General features: G+C 63.8%; 1 protein-coding gene across 1 annotated transcript; it reads left to right on the top strand.

Annotated features, from left to right (window-relative positions):
- The first annotated feature begins 4,109 nt into the window (after positions 1-4,109).
- SKOR1 (SKI family transcriptional corepressor 1) lies at positions 4,110-9,086 on the top strand. Its single transcript, XM_055716411.1, has 8 exons — positions 4,110-6,742; positions 6,828-6,918; positions 7,330-7,437; positions 7,540-7,608; positions 7,807-7,881; positions 7,957-8,031; positions 8,471-8,536; positions 8,652-9,086. The coding sequence occupies exons 1-8, from the start codon at positions 4,532-4,534 to the stop codon at positions 8,747-8,749; spliced, it is 2,793 nt and encodes a 930-aa protein (XP_055572386.1). The 5' UTR covers positions 4,110-4,531; the 3' UTR covers positions 8,750-9,086.
- The last annotated feature ends 6,313 nt before the right edge of the window (positions 9,087-15,399 follow it).

The raw sequence follows: 15,399 nt of genomic DNA, 5'->3' as shown, positions 1-15,399 counted from the left end.
GCAGCGAAAGTTCAAGGTTTATAAGTAGCCGGTCAGCTCGGGAGATGTTTAATGGCAAATGGATGTCTGGGGCTTTTACAGGCAGGAGGAGGAAAACTTCTCTGCTGCCGAGACAGAGCTGCCGGCCGGGCCCCACGTGCAGGTGAGTGCAGCGCCGTGCTGAAGGGCTGTGGTGCCCAGCTGTCCCCAGCACCACACGGCCTGGCAGGGCGAAGGCAGAGTTAATTGCTGCCCTCGGCTCATCCCGCTCCATCTCTGCAAAGGATGGTTTAACCTAATCAATAAAGTCGTGTCTATCGATCGTGTTTGTTGCGTTCCTCAGTAGCCCTGCACCCCACAGCCACTGCGGCTGAGGGAAATTAGGCAGATTTAGAGCCAGCAGGGACGGTGCAGACAGGGTTTGGGCAGCCAGAAAGGTGAGGGGCAGCACTGCCATGGGGGGGCTGGGGGGTCAGGGACAGCACTTCGGGGGGGGTTGGACAGTGGGCAACCTGAAGCGTGTCAAGGGGTGCACATTGGGGAGAGCCAGGGTGTGTGTTGGGGAGACGGAGGGTGCACAGAGCGGGGGCACGGTGGGCATCACACAGCGCACAGAAGGAGCGACATGGTGTGGGAGCCGGGGTGCATGGATAGAGCGGTGCACAGTGGGAGAGCTGGGGTGCGTGGATCCAGGCATGCATGCTGGGAGAGCTGGGGTGCACGGATAGAAGGGTGCACAGTGCGAGAGCCAGGGTGCACGGATCCAGGCATGCGCAGTGGGAGAGTCGGGGTGCTCAGGCAAGTGGGAGAGCTGGGGTGCATGGATTGAGGGGTGCACAGTGGGAGAGTCAGGGTGCATGGATCCAGGCATGCATGCTGGGAGAGCCGGGGCGCACAGATGGGGGGCGCACAGTGGGAGAGCCGGGGCGCACAGATGGGGGGCGCACAGAGGGGGTGTCTCAGGGAGAGGGGCATGTGTGCACAGCCAGGGCACTTGGAGGGGGCACCGGGGTGCACCGAGAGGGCCCCACAGGCTCCCCGGGGGTCTCAGGGTGGGATCCCTGGGGGGATCCCGATCCACCCCCACCCCCGGTGGCTGCCTGTCCCTGCCCATCCCTGCCCTCGGCGGGTGCGCAGCACGCCGGGTCAGGCGGAGTGTGCCCGGCCTGCAGAGAGCCGCCGCCGCTCCCTTTGTCAATGTCCAGTAATTAAAATGTCACCGTTTAATTTTCAGGCCTCTCGGAGCAATCTTTTCCTAATAAAGAGTCTAATCGAAACGCTCCTTCCCCCGCCTCCCCGGGAAGGGCCGCGGAAGAGGCTGTAAAGGCGCAGAGCCGCTGCGGATCGATAGAGAGAAGCCCGGATTGATCGGCCTCTAAAATTAAATTTATTGGGGTCATGGTTTTATATGGTGCTGATACAACTGTTAAATGGGGAACATTCATTTCCAATAGGAGGCGTTTATTAAACTTCCACTGAATTAGACCGCCGTGATTTATGTGGCAATCTCGGCACAGCCCTCCAGGAGAGAGGGGCCCTTCGCGGCCGTCCCCGCGCGATTATTTATTTATACACCCGTGACACGGCTCCCTAAGTTTTAACCTAAATTATCCGCCGGCCTCGCCTGCCAGCGGCACCGGCCCGGGGGCTGGCGGCGGCGGGGGGGTCCCGTCGGGGCGCACGTCCCTGCCCGCCGCCTGCCCGGCCCCGCGCCCCTCCGCGCCCCTCCGCGCCCGCGCACCCCTGGGCGGCAGCGCCCGCGAACGGCCCGGCTCTCGCGTGCGGCGATCGTTGAGCGTTAATTAGAAATTCATTACAATTAAAAGCCGCGCGCACACGCCTTAATTACATCTGATTTTTAATTCCGAATCCGTGTTTACACAGTAAGCGAGACGTACCTCCTGATTATCCCCAATACTCTTTATACTGTACTAATTATGTAAATTAAACCTAATTAACTGACAAAAACTGCAGTCAATTCAACTGTTAAAAGATACGGCGGCTGCGAGGAGCGGGGCGCCGGCGGGGAGCGCGGCCGGGGCGGCGGGGCCGGGGCGGCGGGGCCGGGGCGGCGGGGCCGGGCGCATCCCCGCCTCGGGGCTCCGCGCTGCCGCTCCACCGTCGGGGCGAGCCCCGGGCCGGCGCCGCCGCTCCGGGCTGCGGAGGCGCTCCGCGGGCAGCGGGGCAGCCGCACGGCCCGGGAAGGGTACGGCGGAGGGGGCCGGGGCGCGGCCGCATCCTCCCGGAGCCCCCCAGCCCCCGACGTGTCGCCGCAGGAGCGGCCCCGGGAACGGGGGTGGGGGGAGGCACCGGCTCGGTCCGCGTCGCCGCCCGCTCGCGGTGCCTCGCAGCCGGTTCCGCAGCCACTGCGGGTATTTAATGCCGTGGGATGACCCTAAACCCGGCCGCGAGAGGGGCAGCGGGGCTTGGGGGCTCGGCCGCGTCTCACCGCGCTTCTGCCTCCGCCTGGCCGGAGGATGCGGGGGGGGGGGGTGGGGGGTGCGATAAATAATTAAAAGGCGAGGAATAATTACCAGCTCGGGTTGCTATCATTGCGGGAAGGCCGCGCCGCAAGGCCCGGCCAGCAGCACCCGGTCCGCGTCCCCCCCGACGGGACGTCCCGGGGGGAGCCGCCGTCGCTTTCCCGCACGGGAGCGCGGCCCGGGGCCGGTCCAGCCGCGGCAGCGCGGGGGAGGCGGGGGGCTCCGCACCTGCGTTCCGCTCCGCGCCGGCTCCGCCGCATCCTCCCGGCGCCGCTGGTGATGGCGGGGAAGGGGGGGGGCACACAAAAGTGATAGCTGGGGGCGATCCGCGCCGTTATTAACTTCTGTTTGATCAGTGTAATTGCGCCGATCGCGGCCGGACGCGATGATTAATTACAGTTTAATTAACGTGGCTGTGACGAGCGCTGCATGCGAGGACCCAACCAGGGCAGGGATGCGGCTATGGGCCCCCGCCACGCCAGCACGGCCGGCGGCCGCCGGAGCGGGGTGTCCCCCCACCCCATGCCGGTAGCCGCGGATCCTGCCGGAGTGGAGCGGGCCCCCGTGGGGAACGAAAAACCACGGGCTCGCCCCCTCCCGCCCTCGCATCCCCGCGATTTCGTTGCTGCTCCGATGCCCCCCCCACACACGCCCGGTGCCGCTCCCGCACCTGCGCCCCGCCGGCGAGGCGCGCACCCCGGGGGGGGCGGGATGCGCGTTAACGGCGCATCCCCGATTTCGATGGGGCCCCTCCGCCACCCCCCCCGGGCCCCTCTTTTCGTTGCCGCCCGCTCCCCACGCAAACTTTCAACGAGCATCGCTCCCCCCGGGGATGCCCGCACAGCCGGGGGCGGAGGGGGAGGGGGCGCGGAGCGGCGCGGAGCCCCGCGCAGGTGCGGCCGGGGGTTGATCCCCGCTCTTACCTCGGGCAGCCCGGGCGGGTCCCCGCTCGGTGGCGGCCCCCCACGCCCCCCCCCCCCCTCCCGTTCCGCCGTGCCTTAAAGCCGCGCTGTGATTGACTGGAGCGCATCGGTGATTGACGGCCGCGGGGTCCCGGAGGCAGTTAATGTAAATATGCTGGTGCTAAGTGGGTGTGTCTTCCCGTTATTTTAGCTGTCACCGGATCAATGTGCAGCGTCTCCAAGTACGGATCCGGATCCTCCCTCGGTGGCGCGGCTGGTCACTCGCTCTTGTTGCATCTCGCCCGGGCGGACGCGGCGGCGGGGCGGGCGGCGGCCCCGAGGCGTCGGTGAAGGGCGCGCCGCTGCCCGCCCGCCCCGCGGCCCGGCGGCTGCCCGCCGTGAAGGGCTCGGTGCGGACGGGGCCCCCCCCGGCTGATGGCGGCCCCGGTGCCGGGCTGCGGCCCCTAGCCCCGAGGAGAGCCTGCACGTCCAGCCGCGCTCCGCGCCGCGGTAAGTGGGAGCAGGCGGCGGATGGAGGGGATGGGGGGGGTTGGGGCGCGTTTTCGGTGGGCGCTCCCCGTTATTTTGTGTAATTCCCACGGAAGCGGCTTACCCCCGGGAGCCCTCCCCGCTAAGCCAATTTGCCTGGCTCGCTGCTGCCCTTCTGCTGCTACGTGCTGCGGGTCCTGCCCGCCCCGGCCCCTAATCCGCCCGCTCCTAATCGCCTGCCGGAGACACGACAAAGGGGCTCCCGGGCAGCCGCGCCCGCCGCCCCGCTCCGCCCGCCCGCGGGCACCGAGCGGCAAGTTTCGGCCCGGCCGGCCCGGCCCGGGGCTCGGCCCCCCCGGCCCCGCCGCCCCGGGACGCGCCGCTCGCATCCTCCGGCGCGTTTCGTTGGAGCCCGCCCGGGGCTCGCCGCAACCGGCGGCCCGGCACGGCTCGGCGAGCCGGCACAAAGAGAAGGGACGCGACACCTCCCGGGGACCGGGGCTGGGTCCGGAGGGGGGTTGTTGTCCGTGTTGTCCGTGCCCCCCCCCGGGACGCCCTTGCCCCGGGCGGCCGCTGCCGCTGGGCTCCCCGAGCCGCCTAGCCGCGGGTCTGCGCCCGGCGGCGGCTGCGGCGGGGCTGGGTACCGGGGCTGGGCACCGGCGGGCACGGCGCGGGGGGATGCGCTGCGGTTCCGCCAGCCCTCTCCGGCCGGCCTGTCCGCGGCCGGGGGGGCCTGCGGCGGCCAGCGGGGAGCTCCGGGCCGGGGCCGGCGGCGCGGAGCGGAGGGGAGCGGGGAGCAGCTGGGCCGCGGAGCGGGGCTCCGGGAGCGGCGGGCCGGGCGGCGGCGGCGGGGCCCCGGGAGCGCTCCTAACCCGCGCCTTTCCCCGATTTTGTTTTGCAGGGGCGTTTTGGGGGGGAATGGAGGCGATCGCCAGTCAGATGGGAAATGGGAGAGATGCAAGCTCCTCCCCAAATTCAAAGCAAGAGCTGCAGCCGTACCAGGGCTCCAATACCCTCAAGCCCAACCAAGTGGGTGAGACCTCTCTGTACGGCGTGCCCATCGTGTCCCTGGTCATCGACGGGCAGGAGCGGCTGTGCCTGGCGCAGATCTCCAACACGCTGCTCAAGAACTACAGCTACAATGAGATCCACAACCGGCGGGTGGCCCTGGGCATCACCTGCGTGCAGTGCACGCCGGTGCAGCTGGAGATCCTGCGGCGGGCCGGGGCCATGCCCATCTCCTCCCGCCGCTGCGGCATGATCACCAAGCGGGAGGCGGAGCGGCTCTGCAAGTCCTTCCTGGGCGAGCACAAGCCGCCCAAGCTGCCCGAGAACTTCGCCTTCGACGTGGTGCACGAGTGCGCCTGGGGCTCCCGGGGCAGCTTCATCCCGGCCCGCTACAACAGCTCCCGCGCTAAGTGCATCAAGTGCAGCTACTGCAGCATGTACTTCTCCCCCAACAAGTTCATCTTCCACTCCCACCGCACCCCGGACTCCAAGTACACCCAGCCCGACGCCGCCAACTTCAACTCCTGGCGCCGCCACCTCAAGCTCAGCGACAAGACGGCCACGGAGGAGCTGTCGCACGCCTGGGAGGATGTCAAGGCCATGTTCAACGGCGGCACCCGCAAGCGGACCTTCTCCCTGCAAGGGGCGGCAGCCGGCGGGCCCGGTGGCGGCTCCCCGGCCGCCAAGGCCGCTCTGCACCCGCCGCCGCCCGCCGGCCCCGAGCTGGCCCCGGCGCACAAGAGCCTGCGCTGCAGCGGGCAGGAGCCGGCGGGCGAGCGGGCGCTGGGGCTGCCGGCGGCGCACGGCGGGGCGGCGGGCGCGCACGGCGGGGCGGGCGCGGTGCGCAGCTACCCGGTGATCCCGGTGCCCAGCAAGGGCTTCGGCATGCTGCAGAAGCTGCCGCCGCCGCTCTTCCCGCACCCCTACGGCTTCCCCGCCGCCGCCTTCGGACTCTGCCCCAAGAAGCAGGAGGACGCGCTGGGCGGCGCGGGAGGCGGCGAGGCGGGCAAGGGCGGCGCGCTGCCGCCCGGCATGTTCTGGGGACCCCCGCACCCTCACCCGCACCAGCCGGCCCAGCCGCCCCACCAGCCCGGGGCCGCCAAGGACGCCGGTGTCTACCCCTCCTTCCCCGTCTTCTGGCCGGCCGCCGGCAGCCTGCCCGTGCCGCCCTACCCGGCGCAAAGCCAGGCCAAGGCGGCGGCCACGGCCGTGGTGGTGGCGGCCGCGGCGGCCGCGGCGGCGGCGGCGGCCGAGCCGCCGGGCTTGTCGGGCCGGCACGGCGAGCTGGAGGGCTCGGAGCCGTCGGGCAGCGGGCGGAGCAGCGCGACCCCCCAGGAGGGTGCCGGGGCGGAGGGCGAGCGCTGCCCCAGCGCCTTGTCGCGGGCGGCGGGCGAGGAGGAGCGCTCCGGGGACGAGGCGCTGCTCCCCCCGCTGCCCCTGCCCAGGAAGGGCAGCTACCTCTCCGCCTTCCGCCCGGTGGTCAAGGACGCCGAGAGCATCGCCAAGCTCTACGGCACCCGCGAGGCGTACGGCGGCGCGGCCCCCCGCGGCCCCGGCTACCTCTCCCCGGACTTCCTCAGCGAGGGCAGCTCCAGCTACCGCTCGCTCTCCCCGGGGGGCGACACGGCCGAGGAGCCCGAGGTGGACGTGGAGTCCAACCGCTTCCCGGAGGACGAGGAGGAGGACGCCGCCGCCGCCGCCACCGCCGCCCCCCCCGAGGGACGCGAGCCGCCGCCGCCGCGGCTGCTGGCCGGTACCGAGGAGCCGCCGCCCGCCGGGGCCGACGGGCCCGAGGAGAAGGCGGGCGAGCCGGCGGCGCAGGAGGGCGGGCAGCCGCCCGACGGCAGCCCCGAGCGGAGCAGCAGCAGGGGCGGCTACGAGGTGTGGGGCCGGGGGCGGGGGGCGAGCTCTGCCCTCGGGGGGCCCGGCGGGGCCCCCGCCGCCGCCCTGACTCGCTCTTTTGTAGGTGTACGCACCGGACAGGGGGGAGCACCTGCAGCCGCTGAAGACCGCCGCCTCCGTGGGAGCCCCGTACCTCTGCACCCCCGAGGCGAAGGGTAAAGCGGGCCGGGGGGGCGGCCGGGGGTGCGCAGCGAGAGCGCGGCCCCGGGTGTCGCCCCCGCCGGCTGCTCAGCTCCGGGGGGGGCCCTGGGCCGCCGCTTTCGTTTGGGGGCTTTCGGGAGAAAAGCGAACGCAAACGGATTCGGGCGGGGGGGCCGGGGCCGGGCCGCCCCGGGGCCGGAGGTGCCGCCGGCGGGGGCGGCCGGTGCGGCGGGGCTGGGCCGGCGGGGCGCACACGGCGCGGCGGGGCCAAGCGCCTGCCAGCAAGCTACTTTCCAATAGCAAAGCGATTAGGATGTCCGCTAAGAAGGTTTTAACGAGGGCTTTGTCCGTAATTATGTAATTAAGGATATATCAGGACCATACTTTCATTGCTTATGGTTGAAAATCGGTTTATTAACTTTAAGAGCAAGATAAAGAAGACAATCACTCCGCGGCAGAGGATTTAGAGACCAGAAAATCCTATCAGGACCAAAGGAATGTCTCGCATCCCAGCCCTGTAAATACCGACAGAGGTAAGCGCCGGCCGCGCTGGGCTCCGGGCCCTCCGCCGGGCCCCTCCGCCGGGCCCCCTCCCCCCCCCCGGGCCGGGGCTGACGGTGCTGTGCCCCCCGCAGGGGAGGACCTCGCCATGGAGGTGGCCGGGACGCAGCTGGTGGAAAAGGACATCGAGAATTTGGCCCGAGGTGAGCCGGGGGCAGGTCGGGAGGTGGGGGCCTGGGGGGACCCCCCTACCTCTCCCCGCGGCTCGAGGTATTTGTGTTTTCTGCAGGAGTGATTAACTCCTGTGATTAATGTAACGTAATGCGATTAGCGCCGCGCTAAGCCGCCTCCATATGGAAAAGTGCGGGCTCCCCTCAACCCCGCCATGTATTTTTAAATAGATGAGTTGCAAAAATTGGTCCTGGAACAAATGGAGCTGAGGAAAAAGCTGGAGAGGGACTTCCAGAGCCTGAAAGGTACGGGCGACCCCCCCCCCCCCCCCCCCGCCCTGCCGCGGCTGGGAGCCGTGCTGACCCCCCCTGCCCCCGCAGATAACTTCCAGGACCAGATGAAGCGGGAGCTGGCGTACCGGGAGGAGATGGTGCAGCAGCTGCAGATCGTCCGAGGTAAGGCTGGCCGAGGCCATCCAGCAATTACTACTTTTAAATTTTTATCTCCTATTCCCCCCCTTTCCCCCCTCTTTTTTCCCCTTCCCCCCCCCCCCTTTTTTTTTTTCCTCCTTTTTTTTTTTTTTTTTAATCGATAACCACACCGCTTCGTCTCGGGATTTCGAGCCGCCCCGCAAACGGCTGCGAGGCATCGCTACGCGGCAGCGAACGAACCTTCCCTCTTGCAGCAATTTCCACCCCGGGCTAAATTAAAAACCGAGGCGTAAAATGACCTGGGAAGCCATACCCGGCTTCGCGCGTATCGCACCCCCTTGTTCCTCCCCTCCCCACCCGCGCTGCGGACGAGCGCGATGCCCCTGGGCCCGGTGCATCCCCGACGGGGCGGCCGCGCTCTGGTGTCCCCCCGGCGCGCTGTGATGCTCTGCCCCCATCCCAGATACGCTGTGCAACGAGCTGGACCAGGAGAGGAAAGCGCGCTATGCCATCCAGCAGAAGTTGAAAGGTATGGGGGGGAGGGGGGGCACAAGACGTCTAAGGGGGGGCCAACACACCCGTCCGTCCCCCCTGCGTGGGGGGGTCCGGGGGAGCCGGGGCGTGACGGCCCCGTCGCTTTGCAGAGGCCCACGACGCGCTGCATCACTTCTCCTGCAAAATGCTGACCCCGCGGCACTGCACGGGGAACTGCTCCTTCAAACCGCCGCTGCTGCCCCAGTGAGCCCCCCCGGACCCCCCTTCCCCCGAAGCCATGCGGGCAGAGCCCACACAAGCCATTTCCACGAGGAGACACTTGTACATAGAGGACTCGCAGCCCGGCTTTCCTCGGACTGGCAATACGGCGGGGAGCGGCCCCGGGCCGGCCGGGAGGGGGGGGGAGCCGGGCCCCCCCCGCGCCCCCCCGCTCCGCCTCTCCCCCTCCCTCCCTGTGTGTCCGCTTCTTCAACCTTTGTCCAGACTGGAAACAAAAGTGGCTATGTGCAATGGATATAAATGTACTGTGATTCTCTTGGTACAGTATTTGTTGGATTTTTATTTATTTATGATGTATATTTATCCCCTCCCCCGGGCCCCCTCCTCCCTCCCTCCCTCCCCCCCCCCTCCCCCCCCCTTGTAAATTTATGGATGTAACAGCACTTTAACGGGCGGTCCGCGACTCCGGAGGCAGAACAACGCTCGCCCGCTCTGGGGACAGACCCCTCTGTACGTGATTTTGGTTCTTTAATAAAAACCGACTTTAAGAAGCCGCCTCGTGCGTGGGGCTGTCCCGGGGGGCGGGGGTCTCCCCCCGGGCACGCCGCGGGAGGGGCTCGCACGGCCTCGGCGGTCGCCCCGGGGCTCTGCGCTGCCCGACACCGGGTGCCTTAGCCGGGGTTGGGGGGGGAGGGCTGCCCGCTCCCCCTCGAACCTCCCCGTTCCCGTTCCTCCTCCCCCGCGCCGCAGCCGGCAGCTCATTAATGCCCATTTATATGCTCGTTTCACACATGAAAGTATTACATTAATGAGCTCTGAGAGCGGGTGTGGAGGTGCTCGCGCACCTATTAGCCCTAAATAACCTGTTTTCAGCCCAGGATTAACCCTGCGGGGCTAGGACCGGGGTTGCACCGGGGTCCTGGTGCTCTGCGGGGGGCGCACGTCGCACCGGGAGCTGCCGGGGGCGGGGGGATGCACCTTGCTGCGGGGCCCGGGCCCGGGCAGGAGGGATGCGCAGCGCTGCGAGCCGGAGCGGCGGGTACCGGGAGCATCCCGGGACCGGTGCAGGGAGAGGGGTTGCGCGGTGCCCATCCCAGCGCGGCCCGCGGGGTGGCTGCCGTGTGAAGCGTGCCCGGAGCTCCGCAGCGCGGATCTGTGGTAATTAGTTTCTGGGACTCTCGTTAGCGGAGCCGCAGCGGTTCCGCGGCCTGGGCTGCCACCGCGTGGGCGCAGCCGGTAGTGCAGCCCCCCCGGCCGCGGGCAGCGATGCGCGATGCTGCGGCCCCGCATACCCCCGGGGCACGGTTAGCGGGCCCGATCCGGCGGCGCCCAGCGGGGCTGCTTTGCAATGGGGACCGGGAGCTTTCCCCCCCCCGGGGTCTCTTGCAGGGCCGCATCCTGCCGGCGCAGCGGTGTCCGTGTTGGCCAGCGGCTCTGCTTGCCACCCAGGCAGCCCTGCTCCGAGCTGGGGCCAGGGCGGGGGTCTCCAGAAGTGCCTCCCAGCCTAAATCCCCCTGTAAGGCTCCAAGCAAACCCCGTGGGTTTTGTTAGGCGAGTTCATCGTGACTTTTTCCCTCGGCAGGGACAGGGCTGTGGGTGCCTGACCCCGGGAGCAGCAGCATCAGCATCCCCATCACCTGTGGGTGAGGAAGACCATCGGAGCCAGAGCTGGGGCAGGTGGACATGGTTGGTTGGGCTGAGGCTTATAAAGACCTTGGGGTGGAAATGCAGCTGTTTTCTTTGGGCTCTCCTTGTTACTCAGACCATCGGGCACAACTTCTCGTGGCTTGTTTGAGGACAGGCATCCTTTTGCGCTGTGTGAGCTGCAGAAGGTGTCTACAATATGTGACTCTGTGTGGGATCAGTGTGGCTGGGATTGCTGGTGGCAGCTCTCACACAGGTAAGCCTACAGGAAGGGGGAATCATCTTGCTGGGACATGGAAAGGATGTATAGATCAGGGAGATGATAGCAAAGAGGTGAATAAAAATGTGAGAGTTGAGCTCTGCAAGCTGAGAGGGCATTGCTTGAGGGAATTAAATAGTTGGGACTCTTCGAGGCTTGCAGGGGAGCAGCTGAGCCTCTTCTTTTGTGAGTTCTCTGGCTGGGTCATCACTGGCACCTCGTGGGCTGGAGGTGGCACAGGGTGACCCTGTGGAGGAACCATGGAGCAGCTTGGCCTGGGTGTCCATCCCTGGCCGCTGGTACTGCTGCGCCTCAGAGGGGCTCTCGCTCCTGACCCAGCCCTGGCCAGGATCCACAGCCGGGCTCTGCTGTGTGACGCCTTTGCAGCTGCCGCTTCCCTCGTGCCGCAACCACTGCCACTCTCCCCGCAGCTCTCCAGCCCCCAAGCTGCTCCGGCCTCCGCCACGCTCACCTGCCTGGGCACACCGTGCGTGGCAGTGCTGCTACCAACGCCGGTGCAAAAATGAACTATTATGTTGTGTTAATATTTTCACACTACTTAGCTCTCATTAAAATGTACTTTGCTGAATTTCATATGCGACTTCAAATGACACAATGTATTAAGTGCTTAATATACTAGAAATTATGAAACTATTATGGTCTAAGTAATATGAAATAATTAGAGTGAATTAAACTTCACCAGTAGAATGAGGGAAAGGCTTCAGATTTTTTCTTTTGTTTCTCCCCCACCCGCTCTCTTAAAATAGTTGAATGCAGTAATAGCCCCTGAAAATGAACAACCAGAGTTAGGATTTTTAAATAATTAAAGCAGGAAAAAGCCTGGAGTGTCTGCATTCAAGCCTGTGATGAATTTGGCATTGGGGGAAGCAGAAGGTCTGCTTGCTACTGTAGCTGATGGAGTTGTTCTTTCAGGCCAGTGGCAGGGCAGCTCCAAGGAGCTGATCACCAGACCTGCAGCCTTGCCAAGGCATCTCCCCATATGCTATTTTCCTCTTGTACACAAGGCTGTTTGTTTGGAGGCAAGCAGACACGATGGCTCCCAGTGGCAGAGTGGTGTCTGCTCTGGGTTTCGCTGCCATGCTGCATCTGAGCTGAACGTCCCCTTTGCGGAGCAGCTCCCCTCTCGACAGGGGTGCAAATGCCAGAGACCCCCGTGTTAAAATGGCAGTGGCAGGACGGAGCCTGGCCTCTCGTTCGGAGAAGCGCTCTGAGCAACGGTGCTGAAGTTAGGGCTGAATTGCAAGCGCTGCTCTGGCAGGAAGGGGGTCGCCCTGGGACACGGGTGGGCTCGGGCCGAGGGATGCTCCCCAGAGGGTCCGCAGTAGCGATGCGGAGTGCCCGACCCATCAGCTGCCAGGTTCAGGCAGGATATTTGCACGGGGGTGTGAATGCACGGGACTGCACTGAGCATGGCGGGGACCCGCTCCACCCGCGCCTCGCAGGCCCCAGACCTCGGCTGCTGGCCCTGAGCAGAGCGGGGTCAGCTCGGGTGCGGGTTGCCTCTCCGTTGGCAGCGGGGCCGGGTTCAGAGGAGGCCAGGAGATGGCGTTCCCAGCGCCGCTCTCTGCTGTGCTCCTCGCCCGAGTTCGTCTGGTTTTGAATTGAGGTTCTGGGCAACTTCCATGGAAACCACCAAAACTATCTATCCCTGGGGAAAGCAAGGCTGAGCCGGGGGCGGGGGGCGCAGGCAGAGCAGCCCAGCTGGGCAGAGGTGACCATCGCCTCTGGGCGAGATGAAGCTGCCGAGGGGCTCCTGGAGCAGCAGCTTTGGGGCAGGAGAGCCAAGGGAGTAAGAGGCCTTACTGTCCCGCGGGTTTTAGGGCAACGGCTGCTGCTGCCGTGACGTGGGGTGGCGGCCGTCGGTATGTAAAAGCGTGCTGGCACAGAACTCTGCTGGAGGACTTGAGGGGAAGAAAATGAGCAAGGGGTGGATGTCAGTCCCGCCTGCCCAGGGCTGGGGTGCTCTGGTGGCATGGTGCCACGGATAGGGGCGGGTCCCGGGAGGCTTGTGTGTCCCTTGCAGGTTCACTGACACCCACAATCCAGGGGAGGGGGGGGGGGGGGGGAAAAGCACCTTTCCCGGGAAATTCTGGAGGAACCCAGGCAGAACAAGGGGTCACGGACCTGATTCTGGGGACTAGACCAGTGGTACTGTTACAGGTCGCTGAGGATGCTTTTCTCTAGTAAATGCATAAGGCTCTTGCCGGATTTATGGAACGGTATCAGAGAAATAGTGCTGTATTCGGATGAACGCTAGGAAGGCTAACACCCAAGTTAAAAGTGAGGAAGATGGTCCTTAATTTGCCTCCTTGAGGATTATTTAGGTTTCACCAACTGTATCATAAAAAGACACGTTTGCTTGGGAAGTCTAATCATTGAATGCAAAGAAATTGCCAGCAAGCATCTAAAAAAAGTGGTTTTGTATGTTTCTGATTTCTTGCTGTTGGTGACAGGGAGGAAAAACAATTGCCTGATCAACCTTTTTGAAAACAAGTTGTCTATCTTGGGCTAGCATGGCATGCTTTATGGAAGATGTGTTTGTAAGATTCACCTGACTTTGAGTGTGGTCTGTAGTGATAAAATAGCAATGAAAGTAAGGATTATCTCAGACTGCGGGCTGGTGAGTACTGTGCAGAGACACAGGGAAAACATGTTCCCTTTTCCAATGGCTGCCCAGGGTGGGTTTGGAAACCAGCAAGTCCCATCCAGGTTGGAAGGGACCTGTGGAAGGCTCCAGTCCAACCCCTGCTCAAAGCAGGGCCACCAACATCAGGTTGCTCAGGGCTTTGTTCAGCTGAGACTTGAATATCTGAAAGGGCTCCAGGATTTCTCTCCACTTCCAGTGCTTGGCCTCCCTCATAATAAAATAAAAAGTTTTTTCCTATCATGTGCTCGGAATGGCTCATGTTGCCCGTTGCCTCTCAGTGTGCTCCTCTGAGATAAGCCTGACTGTCTTCTCTGCACCATCCCACCTGGGACCTGCAGACAGCAGTGAGACCTCCGCTTTGCCTCTGCCTCTCCAGGCCAGACAAATGCCGCTCCCTCCCCATCTCCCTGTACATCGTGTATTCCAGCCCCAAATGTCTTGGCTTATTGGGACCCCCAAGTCCCCTCCTGCAAAGCTGCTCTCCATCTGGTCACCCTTGCTTTGCGCTGGCAGGTGGGCTCATCCCAGCCCAGGGGTAGGATGTGGCATTTGCTTTCACAAGATCCATGTCCTTTCCGCAGCCTGCCCCCACCTCTCTGAACAGCAGATCTGTCCTCCCCAGCACTAGCTGTGCCTCCCAGTTTGGTGCCAACACTCTGTCCCCTCACCCAGGTGGCTAATAAGGACAACATTGATCCTGAGGGGCGGCACTGCTCGCTGGCTGCCAGTTGGACTTTGCACCCTGAACGCAGCATTTGAGCCTGGCGGTCTGGCCAGTTTTCCTGCTAGTCCACTTATCCCGTTTGTATCTCACCAGTTTGGCTATGAGGATGCTACGGGAAGCCATGCCAAAGGCCTTGCTGAAGTCAAGGTACACAACCCCCCTTGCTTTCCCTTCGTCCACAGAGCCAGCCCTTCATCACAGCGGGTGCCCAGGAATGATTTGTGCCTGCGCAACCTCTGCTGGCTGTTCCCAGTTGCCACCATTTAAGCCTCTCTGAAATGCTTTCTAGCAGGATTTGCTCCACCACCTTCCTGGGGTGATGCTGGTGAGGGCAACAGTTCTGCACCACTCCGGATCTTCCTCCTTGCCCAGACCAAAGCTGGGTGTCATATTTGCTTTTTCTCAGTCATCAGCATTGCCATGACCTCTCGGAGATGACCCAGGGTGGCCTCACAGTGATGCTGGCTGCTCCCTTGGGTGCTGCCTACCTGACACCACAAGCGTCTGTTTGTCCAGGTGGCTGAAGTGGACCTGAAAAGTGCAGTTGTGACCAAAATGTGCCATGAGCTGCTGGCTGCCTCAGCCTCACCTCGGCAAACTGAAAAAAGCTCTTTCTTAGGGGAAAAGTCCTGGCTATTTCGGGATCTGGCTGGCTGCAAGGGGCTGGGGACAAGGTGTGTGTCTAGCCCGCGCCTGGCTGGAGGTTCCTCTTGCCTTCATCTTAACTGTTCTGTGTACATCAGTTTAATTTCCACTGTGAAGTGTATGGCTGGTGTCCTTTGGGTTCATTTCAGTATGTTAGGGACAGGTGTGGACAGGACAGCAGGGAGCTGATGTAAATGGGCTGGCATGTCCACATGCAAGGAGGTATGGGTTTAATTAAATCGATGGAGGTTTGGGTGCAAACAAGACTTTCTGCACTGCGTGGATGAGAGAAGGGCGTACGACAGGGTAGCTCTGCCTTGCTTACAAAATCATTTATTTTCATGTAACAAAGTGAACTCTGTGGTTTTCTTGGAAACTTAAAACATTTTTTCCTTTTCTTTTTTTTTTTAAGCTGAAAATTCTTTCCTTTGATCTCCTTTCTGACTCTTAATGAAGTTGTGGGATCTGACTTCCCACATCGCGCCTGTTGTTTTCACTTTGCTTTGCTGCCTGACCGTGGCGGAGTGGGGTGAGCTCGCCTCTCCCGAGTATTTCACACCTCCTAACACCAGCCCAGCTTCAAAGCACGCTACAAACACGAAAGGCCCATGTCTGCCTGCGTGAAGCCCAGGCTTTCACTGAAGTCCGTAAAAGCTGAGCATGCACATCCAAAGGTATAATTTGACACTAACAAATTAATTCTCACCATTTTCCCATGTAGGAATGAAGCTGCTGTTG

This window comes from Falco cherrug, chromosome 7, assembly GCF_023634085.1.
Source record: "Falco cherrug isolate bFalChe1 chromosome 7, bFalChe1.pri, whole genome shotgun sequence".
NCBI lineage: Eukaryota > Metazoa > Chordata > Aves > Falconiformes > Falconidae > Falco > Falco cherrug.
This window is presented reverse-complemented; position numbering and strand designations above follow the sequence as displayed.